General features: G+C 40.6%; 2 protein-coding genes across 20 annotated transcripts in view; one reads left to right on the forward strand and one right to left on the reverse strand.

The window, feature by feature from the left end:
* Positions 1-5,448, reverse strand: part of TTI1 (TELO2 interacting protein 1) — a 54,610-nt gene extending 49,162 nt beyond the window's left edge. For 3 of the 6 annotated variants that reach the window (XM_067708105.1, XM_067708101.1, XM_067708106.1), the window contains exon 1: positions 5,328-5,416. The gene's annotated coding sequence lies outside the window, so the exon portion shown is untranslated. Of the gene's footprint in view, positions 1-5,327 lie in introns of all 6 variants that reach the window. The other 3 variants (XM_067708104.1, XM_067708102.1, XM_067708103.1) reach the window with 3 other exon arrangements.
* The window catches only part of RPRD1B (regulation of nuclear pre-mRNA domain containing 1B), a 77,355-nt gene continuing 66,850 nt past the window's right edge, over positions 5,443-15,947 (forward strand). For 7 of the 14 annotated variants that reach the window (XR_010935271.1, XR_010935268.1, XR_010935272.1 and 4 more), the window contains exons 1-2: positions 5,447-6,013; positions 11,549-11,678. Coding sequence is in view for 3 of the 14 variants with exons in the window: in XM_067708108.1 (XP_067564209.1) it covers positions 5,863-6,013; positions 11,549-11,678 (281 nt within the window). In the remaining 11 variants the exon portion in view is untranslated. Of the gene's footprint in view, positions 6,014-11,548; positions 11,679-15,947 lie in introns of all 14 variants that reach the window. The other 7 variants (XR_010935274.1, XR_010935275.1, XR_010935276.1 and 4 more) reach the window with 3 other exon arrangements.

Below are 15,947 nucleotides of genomic sequence, written 5' to 3' on the forward strand. Positions count from 1 at the left end.
AGAGAAAACAGACTGAAAAGAGGCTCAGGGACCTATGGGACTATAACAAATGATTTAAGCATCCCAGAATGAGAGAAGAAAAAGGGCAGGGTTGAAAAAGTACTCAAAGCACTGAAAGCTCCCCAAATTTGGCAAGAGAGATAAATCTATATACTCAAGAAGCTGAGTGAACTCTAAACAGGATTACCCCAAAGAAATTTGTACCAATTATAATTAAAATTAAAAGTTGTGAAAACAAATGACAAAAAATCTTGAAAGCAGCCAGAGAAAAATGATACCTTGCCGATACGGGAAAAACTATTTGAATGACACTGGATTTTTCCTCAGAAGCCATGTAGGCCAGAAGGAAGCAACACAATAATTTTCAGGTGCTCAAAAAAAAAAGAACTGTCAACACAGAATCCTATACCCAGCAAAAATGTCCATCAGGAAAAAAAAAAAGAGGAATGAACTGGAAAGATATCCTCAGATGAAGGAAAACTAAGAGAATTTGTCACCAGCAGGCCTACTCTACAAGAATGGCTAAAGGAAATTCTCTAAACAGAAAGGAAATGTTAAAAAAAAAAAAAAAAAGAATCTTGGAACATCAAAGAGGAAGAAAGAACATGGTAAATAAAAATATGTATAAATACAATAGGTTTTTCTTATTCTTTTAAATTTTCTAAATTGTGTCTGATAGTTAAAGCAAAAATTGTAACACTGACTAATGTGGTTCTAAATGTATCTAGAGGAAATATTTCAGACAAATATAAACAGGAAAGGGTAAAGAGACATAAAGGAAGTAAGGTACATATACTACATATACATATACTATATACTATACTAGAGTATACATATACTATAAGGTACATATACTAGACCTGTCAAAAGTAAGTTATATACACATAATATGATACCTAGAAGAACCACTAAAATGGTTATACAAAGAGATACACTCAGAAACACTATAGATAAATTGAATGGAATTCTAAAAAATGTTCAAGTAAAGGAAGTCTGGAGAAAAAAAGAAAATGGAGAAACAAAAAAACAGAACAAACAGAAAACAAAAGAATTAAATTTCAGACTTAACCTCTAACATATCAATAATTATATTAAATATAAAATGTCTAAATACACCAATAAAAAATGACTGTCAGAATTGGTTAAAAAATATGACTTAACTACATGTTGTTTACAAGAAACTCACTTCAAACATAATGATATAGTCAGGTTGAAAGTAAAAAGATGGAAAAAGATATTATCATATAAACATTAATCAAAGGAAAGCAAGACTAGCTATATTAATATCAGATAAAGTGGACTTCAGAGCAAAAAAATTACCAGAGACAAAGAAGGACATTATATAATGATTAAAAGGTAAATCTATGAAGAAGACATAGTAATCTTAAGTGTGTATGCACAAAACAGAGATGCAAAATGTGTGAAGCAAAAATGGATAAAACTGAAAGGAAAAGTATAGGTGGTCACCACAAGTATAGGTGGTGACTTCAACATTCCTCTCTCAACAACTGATAGAATAGCAATTATAACACAAGAGCTCAACTACACCAACCAACATTTACATAATTGACATTTACAGAATACTATTGACAGTAGGATATACATTCTTTTCAAGTATCCACAGAACACACACCAAGATAGACCATATCCTGGACCACAGAATAAACCTCAACAAATTTAAAAGAACTAAAATCATACAGTGTGTTCCCTAACCACGATGGAATCAAACTAGAAATTACTAATAGAGAGAGAACAGGAAAATCTTCACACACCTGGAAATGAAGCAACACATTTCTAAATAATTCATGGACCAAGGAGGAAATGTCACGGGAAATTTTTACAAAATACATGGAAATGAGTGAAAATAAAAGTTCAACAAATCAAAATTTGTAAGACGTAGGTACAGCCATGCTGAAAGGGAAATTTATAGTATTAAATATATATATATTAGAAAAGAGGAAAGCTCTTAAATGAATATCAATAATCTAAACTCCCACAGCAAGAACCTAGAAAAAGACAAATAAAATAAAATAAAGTAAAGCAAAATAAATCCAAAGCAAGCAGAAGGAAGAAATAATAAAAATCAGAGCAGGAATTGAAGTTTAAAACAAAAAATAGAGAAAATCAATGAACCAAAGAAATGGTTTACAGAGATCAATAAAATTGGCTTCTAACTAGACTGATGGGGGTGGGGGGAGGGAGAGGGAGAGAGAGAGGGAGAGAGAGGGGGAGAGAGGGAAGGAGGGAGGGAGGGAGGGAAGGAGGGAGGGAGGGAGGGAGGGAAGGAGGGAGAGAGAGAGGAATTACCAATACCAGTCCTACAGACTGCAGATATTGAAGGATAATACAGGAATACTACAAATAATTTTATACACATAAATTTGACAGATGAAATGGCAAATTTCTCAAAAAATACAAACTACCACAATTCACACAAGCTGAAATAGATTACTGAACAGCCTTATAAGGAAACTGAATTTATTATTTAAAGACTCCCAAAATCAAAGAAAAAAGAAAGAAGAAGGCTTCAGGCCCAGATGGTTTCACTGCAGATTTCTACCAAGCATTTAAAGAAAATTAACACCAGTTCTACACAATGTTCTAGAAATGGAAGAAGAAGAAACACTTTCCAATCCATTTTATGAAGCTAGTATTACCCTGATACCAAAACTCAATAAAGATAATATAAAAAAATTTTAAAACGGCAGACCAATTTCCCTCATGAATATAGATGCCAAAATCCCAAACAAAATATGAGGAAATATAATTTAGCAGTATGTAAAAAGAATTACACACCATGACAAAGTAGGACTAATTTTCAGGGATGTAAGGCTGGCTCAATATTTGAAAATCAATCACTGTTATTAATATTAACAGGCTAAAGAAGATAAATCACATGATTATATCATCCTCATCTTTCTGACCTCTAAATGTTGAAGTGTCCTAGGACTTAGTCACTGGGCCTCTTTTCTTTCTATACCTGTTCCCCCTATGACTCCCACATTTATAGCTCTACCTCAGATCTCTCCCTTGAGCTCCAGACCCATAAACCCAATTGCCTATGAGATACCTCTACTTGGACAGGCATTTCCAATTAGACATATACAAATCTAAACTCCTGCTCTTCCTACCCAAACCAGCTCTTCCCACAGTTCAGTACATACATGTAAACTCCATTCTTATGGTTGCTTAGGCTAAAACCCTTAGGGCCATATAAGCTCTTGCTTCTTTTATACCTCATACCTATGCTGTCAGTTAATCCTGTGATCTCTTCCTCTAAAATATCCCCAGAATCTGACCCTTTCTCACAACCTCCACCCTGGTCTGAGTCTTCCTTTCACCTGAATTATCACAACAGCATAGTCCTCCTGCTCCTACCTTTGCACCTTTACTGTCTATTTTCTACTTAATAGCCACATGCTCCTCTTTTGCTCAAAATGGTCCAATGGACTCTTGTTTCATTCCGAGGAATATCCAAAGTCCTTACTATGGCCTATAGTCCCCCACACGATATGGTCCCTGGCAACTTTTCTAAGCTCATTTCTAGCCTTCTGGTTCACATCACTTGAGCTGTCCTCTTTGCTGGTCCTTGAAAATGCCAATAATGGTCTGACCTCAGGACTCTGCACTTGGTTTTCCCTCTGCCTGGAACATTCACCACATAGCATAGGGCTATGCTATGAAGGCTGTGATCAAATGTCACCATATCAGTGAGGCGTTCTCTGACCTCACTAATGCACGCCTATCCGCCCATACGTGCATTCCTCATACCTCCCTTTATTTTTATTCAAGGCATTTATAACTTTCGGGCTCATTTTACACACATGTTTATCTTCCCCTGCAGAAGGTAAGCTTCCCAGGACATGGATTCTGTCTGTTTGCCTAGAATAGTGCTTCAGACATAGGTTCTCAAAAATTATCGGCTGAATGAATAAATCAACCACTGGCTCGGGAGTGAAGAATTTGGGATAAGATAACCTTGATTTGATTCCTGGTTCTGTCATTTCTTGTGTCCAAGTGACATTGATTACTCACCCATGTTTAATGTTTTCTCATTTGTCAAATACTGATAATAACCCATACCCCACAGGACTGTTGTAAGGATTAAATAAAAGAATGTTCATAATGTGCTTAATACACAGTGACTTGGTATAAAAGTGCTCAGTATATGACACTGTTACTTAATACAGAAAGATGGCCTAGATTTGGACTCAAAGGCCCTAGGTTATAATTATGACTAGATATTGACAGTGATTTTAAGCTATTCACTTGTTTTATATTAATTCACCCAGTCAGCTACGAATAAGGTGCTGGGGTAAAAAAGACAGATAAAGTAGAGTCCCTTCCCTCTAACCTTAGTTATGTGATCTTGGGTAGGTCACCCAAGCTCCCTCAGCCTCATTTGCCAAATGGGAATAACATAATACCTATTGCATAGCTTTGTTGTATTAAACGAGTCACTATGTGAAAACACAGTGTCTAGCCCATAGCAGCAGCTCGTTATGTTGGCTCTGATTATGATGATTCCATTCTGAAGGAGGAAAAGCACCTAAGCAAAGAACAGTGCAGTATGAGCAAAAACAGGCATCAACTAGTACAGTGCCTCCTAACTGGAATCTGCCCACAACTGGTCAGTTCCACTATGATCAGGACATTTAAAAATTCTACTATGTCTACAATAACCTAACTCCCTACCACCACCCCACAGCAGTTAGAAGAACAAATTTCTCTGCTGATGTGATAATTGGAATTTAAAACTTTTTAAACAGTTAAAGGATAGAGTCTCAAATAGTGTTTCTTAAAGGAGGTCAACGAACCCACTGACTTCCTTACCCCACTCCCCCACAAAGTTAACATGTATTACTTAAATTTGAGCAATAGTCAAATGAACCCCCAGAAGGCAGCCTGTAATTCCCTGAATACAACAACCAACTGAGCCGGGAGCACAAGGGTGTGTTTGACGGCGGTCCTGTCACAGACTAAACATCGGAACTGGCCACTAAAGGTGGTCCTGGAGGCCTAGTGGGAGCCCACCGCGTGAGAAGGGGGGGCGTCACCTTTGGAAAAAGAACAGCAAGAGCCAAGGCGTGGAGGCGTGAAAAGTGCACGTGGGTGGCTTGGCAGAACCAAAAAAAGCTTTTTGTGGGGGGCGGCCAGAGAGCAGGACACGTACAGAGGAAGAGTGCTGCTGGGGCCTGCCAGGTGAGGGAGAAAGGTCCCGTTCCATTCCCAGGTCATGATCTCTCTGCCTCAGCATCCCCCCCCAGGATCCCCCTCTAAGGGCTCGCGGTTGCTGTCTCCCTCTCTTTCTCGCCACTCTCCCTTACCTCGTCTTCCAGCCTTTCCCTCACTCTCGCACCTCCTCTGCCGCGCCGGAAGTGACGCGTAACTCGCGCGCCGCACCGCGCCAGAAAGGTTCTGCGGGAGCGGGAGAAAGGGTTCCGGTGACACTGCGCCGGCGTGCGGGCGCGAGCGGTCAAAGCGCCTTCCGGAGGCCGCCGAAGTGCGCCCTTTTCCCTGTCTGTCGCTTTCGGAGTGCTCCGAGCGAGATTCAAAGAGGCATTCGCCACGGGAGGGGTGTTTTACTGCACTCTGACCCCCCCCCCGGTGCCCCGCCATTCCGGCCCTTGCCCTTTGACCCTGCTCTCGCGGCGGGGTGAGAGGTCGGTGGCCATCTTGTGGCGGCGGCGCGGGCGGCTGTTACTGCGGAGACCCATCCCCTCCCCCTCCTGGCCCCCCGGCCGTCTGTCAGTCATAAAGAGTCCCGCAGGCCGCCAGGTGAGGTTCCGGCCTCGTGCCATCGCTCTCCCCGCCGCACTGGGCGGCCCAGGCCGATCCCTGCCGGGCCTCACCGCCGCCACCATGTCCTCCTTCTCCGAGTCGGCGCTGGAGAAGAAGCTCTCAGAGCTGAGCAACTCTCAGCAGAGCGTGCAGACCCTCTCCCTGTGGCTCATCCACCACCGCAAGCACGCGGGACCCATCGTCTCGGTGTGGCACCGCGAGCTCCGCAAAGGTAAACACTCCTTCTACCCCCATGGGTCCTCCTCCCGGGTAGCCCTCTCCCGCACCCCGTCCCGAGGCCCCTCTAGCTTCTTAGCTGAGCCTGGCTTTCCAGGCCTGGGCCTGTGATTGATTGCGCTTCTGAGGTTGGAGACAGTGTTATCCCCATTTCTCGGAGAAGGAAACCGAGGCCTGGGAAGGTTTAAGGTACTTGTCTGAGGTTCCACCGACCGGGGCTCAGGACTCCCAGTTAACCCAGCCGCTTTCCTCTCCGGCTCCTCCTGACACTTGTGACCATTATTCTCTCGGCAGCGTTGAGCGCCTGGTGGAGGGTACAGGCCTTAGCCTGTTGTGTGCCAGGCAGTTGCTGGGCATTCGGAGTAAGATTACATAGATCGAGCCCTTGGCTCAGTCACTTGCTAGCTGAGTGATATCGGGCAAGTTTCTTCTCTCTAAGCCTCTGTTTTCTCATCTGTCAAAAGAGGACAAGGGTAACTGCCACTTCCAGAGCCTTTATTCTGTGCCAGTCACTGTGCTAGGACCTTATGTATATCCTCGCACTTAGTCTTCAGCACTGCCCTGGGAAGTGGGTACGGTCACTGCCCTTGCAGAGAAGTCAAGGGGCCGCACCACCTAGACCTTGCCTCTCAGGTTCCTCTTCTCATGCAGCTCTCCTTGGTTCTAGGCCCTGCTCAGCATCTGGCAGCCATTGATTGAGCTCAGCCTGTTGTGTGCCAGGCACTGGGTTGGGAGCTTAATAGCATGTTGGCTCCAGAGGCCAAGTGCCTCTGGAGCCTGCTTTGCCATTTACTGAGCCCCCGCAGCTTCATCTCTCTTTGCCTCAGTTTCCTGATCTGTAAAATAGAGATAATGATAACTGATATTTACTGTGCCTTTGTTCTGTGCCAAGTACAGTACTGATATCATTACATACATTGTCATTTTTTACGGTCTCAGAGTTCTGTGAAGTAGGAGCTCAGCAGATGAGAAAAAAACGGAGGCTCAAACAACTTGGGGTGAAGAGTAAACAGGATAATCCACATGAGCATCTAGCATGGTGTCAGGCAGAGTGTAGGCACTGGATAAATAATGGTGAGGTGGGATACTGATTACTCAGTGTGGGGCATGTTCTTTGCCTCGAATTGCTTACAGTCTGCTGGGGAAAGATGGGCACCTACACAGCTATCTGATACCCCAGTGAGCTTCATAGCAGAAAGCTGAGCAAATGAAGCTTAGCGCTGTTTTGGACAGCCTGTATGTGGTAGGCCCTTTATAGCATAGGAAGTAACTCTACATGTGTTCTCTGCTATCTGTGAGGTCAGGATGTCACTCTGTTTTACAGATGAGGAAACTGAAGTGGCTAAGTGGTATTTTCAAGGCCTTAGAACCAGTGAGGCTCAGACTACATCAGACTGGCAGACACCAAAATCCAGGATTCTTTCAGGAGACCCAGTTCTAGTCCTCTGGCAGAGACCCCCCGCCCCCCAAATATCATGTGCTGTACTGAGATGGGGGTCCCCTCAGCCCTCAGGGTAGTTGGCGGATAGATCCTGGGCCTCCCAGAGCCCCATTCATGTACCCCACTGTGCCATTCAGATACCATTTCTGTCATCTGAGATGTGGCGGAAAAATTCGAATTGCTTTCTACAGGATCCTATCTGGTAGGATCTCAGAGGCACGTCAAAATCCACCTCAGATGTCACTTCTGTGAAGCCATCTTGATTCCCCACCTCACCCTATTTGAGATACAGAAAATAAAGAGTACTTTCGTTTATGAAGCTCCTTTAACCCTAATCTCATATGATGAAACCTTAAGTTGTAAGTAGGTCAGCATTATTATCCCCATTTTATAGATGAGAAGATACAGATATGAAGAGATGAAGTGCTTTGTTCATGAGTGTATAGTTGGGACATTAGCCCAGAGCTCTGAGACGCCGAAACTTGTTTTCAGGTGCCCGGTGCATCAGTGCACTTAATAAGTGAAGGTGATCATCTTACTCCAACCAAACCCGTAGTGCTTTTATTTATTAGAATTAATCTGCATTTATTTCATTCTTACTAGTTATGTCTCTTTCACTGGATTATGTTTTGAGGGAGAAACTAGCTCTTCTAGTTGTCCGTAATGTACACAACATTTAGCATGGTGCCTGTTAACAGAGTTAAAAAATAGTTCAGGTGTTAAATTGTGGTCTCTTGACATCATTTTCATGGCTGAGTAAAGGATCCAAGCGGCACTGTCTAGAGCTTTCTGTGATGAGAGAAATGCTTTATATCTGCTCTGCAACAAGGTAGCCTCTTGCCATGAGCACTTGAAATGTGTGACTAAGGAAGTAAACTTTCAAATAAATACAATTGAAAATTTAGTTCCTGAGTTTTGTTAGCTACAAATTAGGTGTTCAGTAGCCACATGTGGCTAGTGGCTATCATACTGGACAGTGCAGAACTACAGGATGCTCTTCCAAGCATCAGTGTACAGTTTCCTAATACCCAGCCTTCCTTCATGAATTGAAAATGCCCCCGCACTGAAGTGGAAAAAGATTTTGTGCCCTAATGTTAGAATTGACTAGCCCTTTAGGTTCTAGCCCACCCTGAATCTTTAAAAATGGACATTTCTATCTATAGCCAAGTCATTTCCTTAAGACATTTCACAAACCATCTCTGTTTTGCCTCCAAATATTTATGAGACTTTAAAAGTTTTCTTTTTCCTGCTTAAGTACTACTTCTATTCATGATGTGTTATTTTCTTTCCATTCCCTAGGAATAATCCTTAATTTATCCCTTTGGGCTCTGTTCTAGGTAGAACCTCTCCCTTTCTTTTTGGAGCAGTTTGGTGTAAAATACCCTAAGATGGACATTTTTAGTAGTGCTTTTGTACCTTACGTTTGCACTCCTACTACCTTTAGTAGTGCAGGTAAATAGGTAAATACTTTCTCTAGATGTCAAAACCAGCCAAACAAGTGAAAAATTTTGGTCAGCCAGTAATTTAAACTTTGCTCAATAACTATTTCAACCAGTTTGGAATGGGCCTCGGTAGGGAGTGAAAGAATCCATACTGACATATTGGAAAGACATTTGAACAAGTGAGTTACCACCCAGGGCTGGAGTAGAGGGTGTGTGTGTCATGTGTATTATGACCTTGTGTGTTCAGGTGCTCTAGGGCTTTGTGGGTTTTTGTTGTTGTTTGTTTGTTTTGGCCGCACTGCGAGGCTTGTGGGATCTTAGTTCCCTGACCAGGGATCGAACGCCGGCCCCTCGGAAGTGAGAGCGAGGAGTCCTAACCACTGGACCTCCAGGGAATTCCCTTTAGGGTTTTGTTATGTTACCTTTACACACATGGTGCTCATGTTGATTATTCAGGATGCTGGATGTGGAGGGAAAAAGTTTTATCCTAAATTCCCATTGCTAAGTTTGACGGTGATGAGAATTAATTGGCATTGTAGATAGTGAAAACCTTGGCTATCTTAGCTATCACATTTGTAATACTGCAAAATGTTTCAGGTCTTGAATGGCCAAATTGACATTTTACAATATGGATTCTGGGTTTTTTAACATAAAGTATATTAGTCCGATTTGCTTTGTAGAAGTTCTGTTTTACTTTTTTTTTTTTAATATTTATTTATTTATCTTTGGCTGCTTTGGGTCTTTGTTGCTGCGTGCGGGCTTTTCTCTAGTTGTGGTGAGTGGGGACTACTCTTCGTTGCGGTGCACGTGCTTCTTACTGTAGTGGCTTCCCTTGTTGCGGAGCACAGGCTCTAGATGTGTGGGCTTCAGTAGTTGTGGCTCGCGGGCTCTAGAGCGCATGCTCAGTAGTCGTGGTGCACGGGCTTAGTTGCTCCGCGGCATGTGGGATCTTCCTGGACCAGGCTTCCAACCTGTGTCCCCTGCATTGGCAGGCGGATTCTCAACCACTGCGTCACCAGGGAAGCCCTCTTTTACTTTTAAATCTAACTTTCATGGCGTTATAAACTTGGTAGTTTAACTTGCTGCAACATCCTAGAACAAGGTTTGCTTTAAAAAAAAAAAAAAAAGCTTTTTGCCGTAATCATACCTTTGTAGCAACAGTGGGATATTGAAGCTATTGACACTTCTGTTCTGTTTTCGAATAATAATTAGAACAGTTAAAGATAGCTCCAGGTTTTCAATATTCTCATCTGTTGGCCATCTAAACTAGGTTATTATCAGGTTAATACATTTCAGGATATCCATATTTAATTTTATGAGCACTTTAAGTCATCAGTTTCAACTATAACATGCTTTAAAAATCTTGTTTTTAACTTAAGTTATTCTCCTGTAGCCACATTTTAAAATGTCAGATCTTGAGCTTGCTGTGTCAGAATTTATACATGCTGTGTGCATTTCAAAAGAAACAGAAATGGTTTCTGAGAGCAGTGGAGTAAGGACTAGTAATTCAGGTGTAAAGGTTGACATAGGGCTTGCTTGAGTCTTTTGGGCACTTTGGCATTGGAAAAAACTTAATGTTTTGAACTATCTGATTGTGTTATTATTTATTTCTTTTAAAAGAAAACTGGGACCAAAAATGGTAGTGATGTAACTTTACGGTTGAAAAGTTATGTGCATAGAAGCCAGGAAATTCAGTAATGTTCCCCCAAGCAACTGTAACTCAGACATATTGCGTGAAGTTTTTATGGTTTAATGCATGCTACCATATAGAGTAATAGGAAATACTACATTTAGTAGGTATAAGAAAGAAGAATTATATTTTTTATAGGAGCCATAATTTTGCATATCCAGATTTCAGACGTGTGTAAACTTTCAGTGATCATGTAGCAATAATGTATATTTGAATTTTGAGATAAATATCCATTGGTGCATCTAGAGATTCCTCTGGATTGTAGAGTTGATAACATTGACTGATTATGGTTATTGGAATGTTCAAAGAGAAATTCTTGGTCTAGGAGCATAAATTACAAGTATCTTTTAAAACTGAAACTTAACTCAGTCTTTCATTCTGTGGTATTTGATAATTAACAGTGAGTAAGAAATGCTCATTTTTGCAATATAATAAATGAAAATCTTGGTTTTAACATGTCTTCTGGAGATGTATTGACAGCTTATCCTTTAGGAATTGACTGGAGAATACTGACTGCTTATCCTTTAGGAGTTTTCTTTGGATTATCTTAATTTTTACTGCCAATTAATTACCCTGACTAAAATAACACAGAAATTAAGATGCCATATTCTTTTTTTTTTGAAAAACAATTTTATTGAACTATAATTCACATTCCACACAAATCACTCTTTTAGAATATACAATTCAGTGGTTTTTAGTATTTCGCAGTTATGCAACTATCACCACAATCAATTAAAATGGCGTATTCTTGTTTTTTAGTTTTTTCAAAATTGTATTCTCAATCCTGTTTTACTAGACACCTCCAGGAGTCCCTTAAATTGTTTTTTCAAACATAGCAGTCTTGACCTCAAGTAGATAATGCTTGTCTTAGTGTTCTTTAGGAGTAGCTTAGGGGAGAAGAATGGTGGATTGAGAATTTCCTTGGTGTAAGCTAAATTATCTTTTCTTTTTTTCCAGCCAAATCAAATAGAAAGCTTACTTTTCTGTACTTAGCCAATGATGTCATTCAAAACAGTAAAAGGAAAGGACCTGAATTCACTAGAGAATTTGAATCTGTCCTTGTGGATGCTTTTTCTCACGTTGCCAGGTATGTTTTCGGGTTTTTTGTTACGTTTTGTTTTTGAATGCATTACCTTTTCCTTTTTGTTCTTTCTTTTTTGTGTGTGATAGCCTTTGTAACTTGACAACTTCATACTTTAAAGAGAGGTACTTTATAGAGAGTTGCAGAGGCCAAATTGTGGTTCTATATTTTGCCTGAACCCTTGAGAACTATCTCAGACAAGTAAATATTTTGATGCGTTGAAGGGACTCAGTCTAGCACTTGAAGCACATCTTTTCTCCTAGATGTATTCACTATTGAATTCACTTCTTGAATGTGGTACTTTCCTTGGTTTGGCTGAGTTGTCTCATTAGTTTATGGTCAAAAAACAAAGCTAAATAGTACAAGGGAACTTTCCAGTAACAAAGCCTTAATGGCAAGAAATTAGTTGCTGTGCCTTTGTTTTTACTTACTTCTGGATGTCTACATGTCTAACTTACTAAAAATAGTAGTCATTACTGTACCTGCAAAGATAGTAATTATTAGTGTGGAAAGTAGATATTTGCTCTGGCTCTGTCATATTAAGTGTGTGCCACTATTGTGTTTTGTGACAGAGGACGGGGGTGGGTAGAGCATACTTATAGCTGATATCACGGAAACTATACATTTAATTAAAAGTTTTACAAATCACTTTTATTTATTTAAAAACAAACTGTTTTTTGTAGATATAAGTTAGTTGCCTAGGAGGAGCAAAGAAAAACTATTTTTCACTAGAATATTAATAGGTAAGCAAATCAAACAAAACATCTTTGCCAAAGGAAACTGGGAAGGGTGAGAAGGAGACTAGTGGGTTAAACGAAAATTGTTCTAAGGTCTAGAGTGTATGTGAAAGACCTTAAGTGTGAAAGTAAGTCTGGCATTCTGTGAAAGATTTGGAAAGTTTGAAGGAGTGAAATGAGAACTCCAAAAGATTTTAAAGAAATGACATCTAGCTTTGTAGAGATGGATAAAAGATTTTTGTTAGTCAACTGGCTTTTTTTTTTTTTTTTTTTTGACCATGGATACTGAAAAAGCAGAATGTTTGGGGACTTGAAAAAATACTGAGTTGTCATAACAGAGAATAAGCTTAGAACAGACTACTAGAGTAGCCCTCTGAAATTGGAGACAGGCATTTTCCTGTTTTGAGGAGAGTCAGTTCAGTTTCCTAGACGTTGGCTGTAGCTCTGCCTCCAACACTGAGTGGCCTTGGATGTGTTATGTAGCTTTTTGAGCCCACATTTCCATGTTAGTTAAAAGGGAATGTCACCACCTGTCTCATTAGAGTTGTGAGGGTAAAGTAAAACAACAATGCTCAATCCACAGTCTTTGCCCATTCATGGGAGTATACTATATTATAAACTATATGAAGAGAAAGACTGTTTCTTTTTTGTTCTTTCCTGTATTCCAGACACCCAATAGAGTATCTGGCACAGAGCTACTGGGTTTTGTACCTTCGGGAACACCATTTAGATAGTCTTGATGTGAATGGTGGTCTGTCCTGGCACAGAGTAGGGATTCAGTAAGTAGTTGTTGAATAAGTTAATAAATTTAGGGTATAAGAAATTGACTAAAGTAATTCCCTATAGGGATAGTAAACATAACATTTTTCCTTAAAAATTTAACAGTAATCATAAGCTGCTCCCAAATCAGAAAAGTGTAAGTAGAAAAGCGGATGGGAGAGGGGGGATGAGCAATACCAGGATTAAAAATTTTTCTACTTGGTTATCATCTTAAAACCTAGCTAGGAGGCATTGTAAAAATGTCTTGGCAAATTCTGTGGCTTTATGGGGAAAATAGACCTGATCCTTTTAAATAAAAATAGATAGCTCTATTACCTTTCTTTTTTGCATTCTTCTAGTTCTTTTAAGGTCCTGTTCAGATATTATATTCAAGGTCCCCATGTCTCTAAGCTCTCTCCCCACCCCCACCCCCATTATTAGAATAGAAAGTCCAGCCACACCACTTCAGTCCTGATGCACCTTATCAACAGTAAAAAGTGCTCTCTGTACAGTTTTTCTGTGGCCAATTGATGAACAAAGATAGTAGACCCATTAATATTGACTAAAATAGATTAGGAATCTCTTTATGATAATTTCCTACCTCCTCCCTCAAACCTCCTACCCCCTAGGAAAGAAACAACAAACCTCTCAAGTCAGAGAAAGCTGCCAAGCTCATGGGGTGGTTTTAATTTGAATAGCAGTTTAAGTAACCAGACTTTAAACTTATTTTCCATACAAATGCCTTCTTGTTTTCTTCTCAGTTGGGAGATAGTTGTGCACTTAATCTTTCCTTCAAGATGTATTTAGGTGCCTTTGTGCAAAGTACTGATCCAGACACTAGGGGGGCAAGCAGTGAACAAGGCAGGCAAGGACAAAATGAGTAAGATACTTTCAGAGAGTGATAATATGGACATAATAAAATAGAATGACGTTCTTGAGTGGGATCTCTTCTAGTGTGGTGAAGGAAGGCCTCTCTAAGGAAGTGACATTTGAGGTAATCATGCAAAATAGGAATAGCTATTAAAAAGAACCTAAGGTACAAATAATCTTGGCATGTTAAGAGGATCAGAATGAAGGCCATTGTGGTTAGAACACAAGGAACAGAGGGGAAGTCATATCCAGGTGAGATCAGAGAGGCAGGAAGGTGACAGTCACACATGCCTTGTAAGCCTTGGGAGAGAGTTAGGATTTTGTTCTGATGGGATGTCAGTGAGGAGTTTTAAGCAGGGGAATGATATATTCCAAATGCCTTGTTCAAAGATCCCTCCAGCTTGGGGTGGAGAATGGATTATAAAGGCCAAGGGAGAGGCAGGGACATGAGGTAGAGGGTGTTGCTCTAGTGTAGGCTAGAGATGACATTGGCTAGGATTCAGGAACATTGAGGAGATAATAGCTTCCACTTGTTGAATGTTTACTTTGTTTACTTCATGGGTAGATTTGTGCCCCACCCCATGTAAAACTGATAGGATTAGTGGGAGCTTGGTAGTGAGGGAAAAGAGAAATCAAAGATTATTTCTAGGTTTTTGACGTGAGTATGTGGATGGCTGATGGTGCTGTTTACCGAGGTGGAGTTTGAGGTAAAGATATGGTAGAGGAAATCAAGAGTTTTGTTTTGGCCATGTTAAGTTTGAGATGGCTAATAGATATTCCAAAGGGTGATGCCATATAGGCGGATGGATGAAACAGTCTTGAAGCTCAGTAGGAAATTGATTTCTGGAGACATAAATTTGGAATTATCACCATATACATATTTATTTCCTGTTATAACAGTCGTGGGCCCCCAAGACCACTTCCAGGTCCAGTGACTTGCTAGGAGGACTCACAGGACTTGGGTATAGTTGTGTTCCTGGCTATGATTTATTACAGTGAAAGGATATAAAGCAAAATTAGCAGAAGGGAAAAGGTGCAAGGGATGAAGTCCAGAGGAGACGAGGCATAAGCTTCCAAGAGTCCTTTCATAGTGGAGTCACATAAGACATACTTAATTCCTCCCCCTTTGAACTGTGGCAACAAATGTGAAGTGTTTTCTACCTGAGAAGCCCATTAGAGATGTAGTACCTAGGGATTTTGTTAGGGTTGGTCACAGGCACTCTGCCAAAATTCTAGGCTCCCAGAAGGAAAGCAGGTGTTCAGCATAAACCATACTGTTTGTATAAACAGTTTAAGCACAGTAAACCACCCTTATCAGTTAGGAAATGATAGGAGCACTTCTGAAATCCAGGTTCCGAGATGCCAGTCAGGGGCCAACCTCGTGAGCAGGCCTGCTAAGGGCAGCAGTCTTAGGCCTGCTATGTTAACTCTTTTCCACACAATTGCAAAGGACTGTTTCTGCTCTACCTTTACATGAGGTGCTGTTGGAAGTGCTGAGGATACTTAGAAAGAATTTATGCCCTGAGTAGGCCTGCCATAGGCCTACTGTGCATGGGATAAGAGAGAAGTACACAAATTATAGCGGGTGTACCAAGGCAGTGCCATTAGAGCTGCAGAGGAAGAAAAGGCCCCCATGCTGGCTTGGCAAGCCCTTTGGTATCCAGCTGGCACTTCAAGCAGTAGTCCTACGTGTGTATAACACATACTTTTCACTTTTTAGATCACATTTTCAGTGGTTGAATTTATAAATATTTAGAATTAAGATACTAAGTTGTGTTCTGCAAAATAAGTTACATATGTACTTATTTATCATCTTCCAGTTTATTCATTGATAAGTGGCAAAGATTTTTTGTGTTTTTTCACTTAAAGATTTCTCAAGTTAGAATGGAGTTAATACAACTTGAAAAGA

Source organism: Pseudorca crassidens, chromosome 15 (assembly GCF_039906515.1).
Source record: "Pseudorca crassidens isolate mPseCra1 chromosome 15, mPseCra1.hap1, whole genome shotgun sequence".
Taxonomy (NCBI): Eukaryota; Metazoa; Chordata; class Mammalia; order Artiodactyla; family Delphinidae; genus Pseudorca; species Pseudorca crassidens.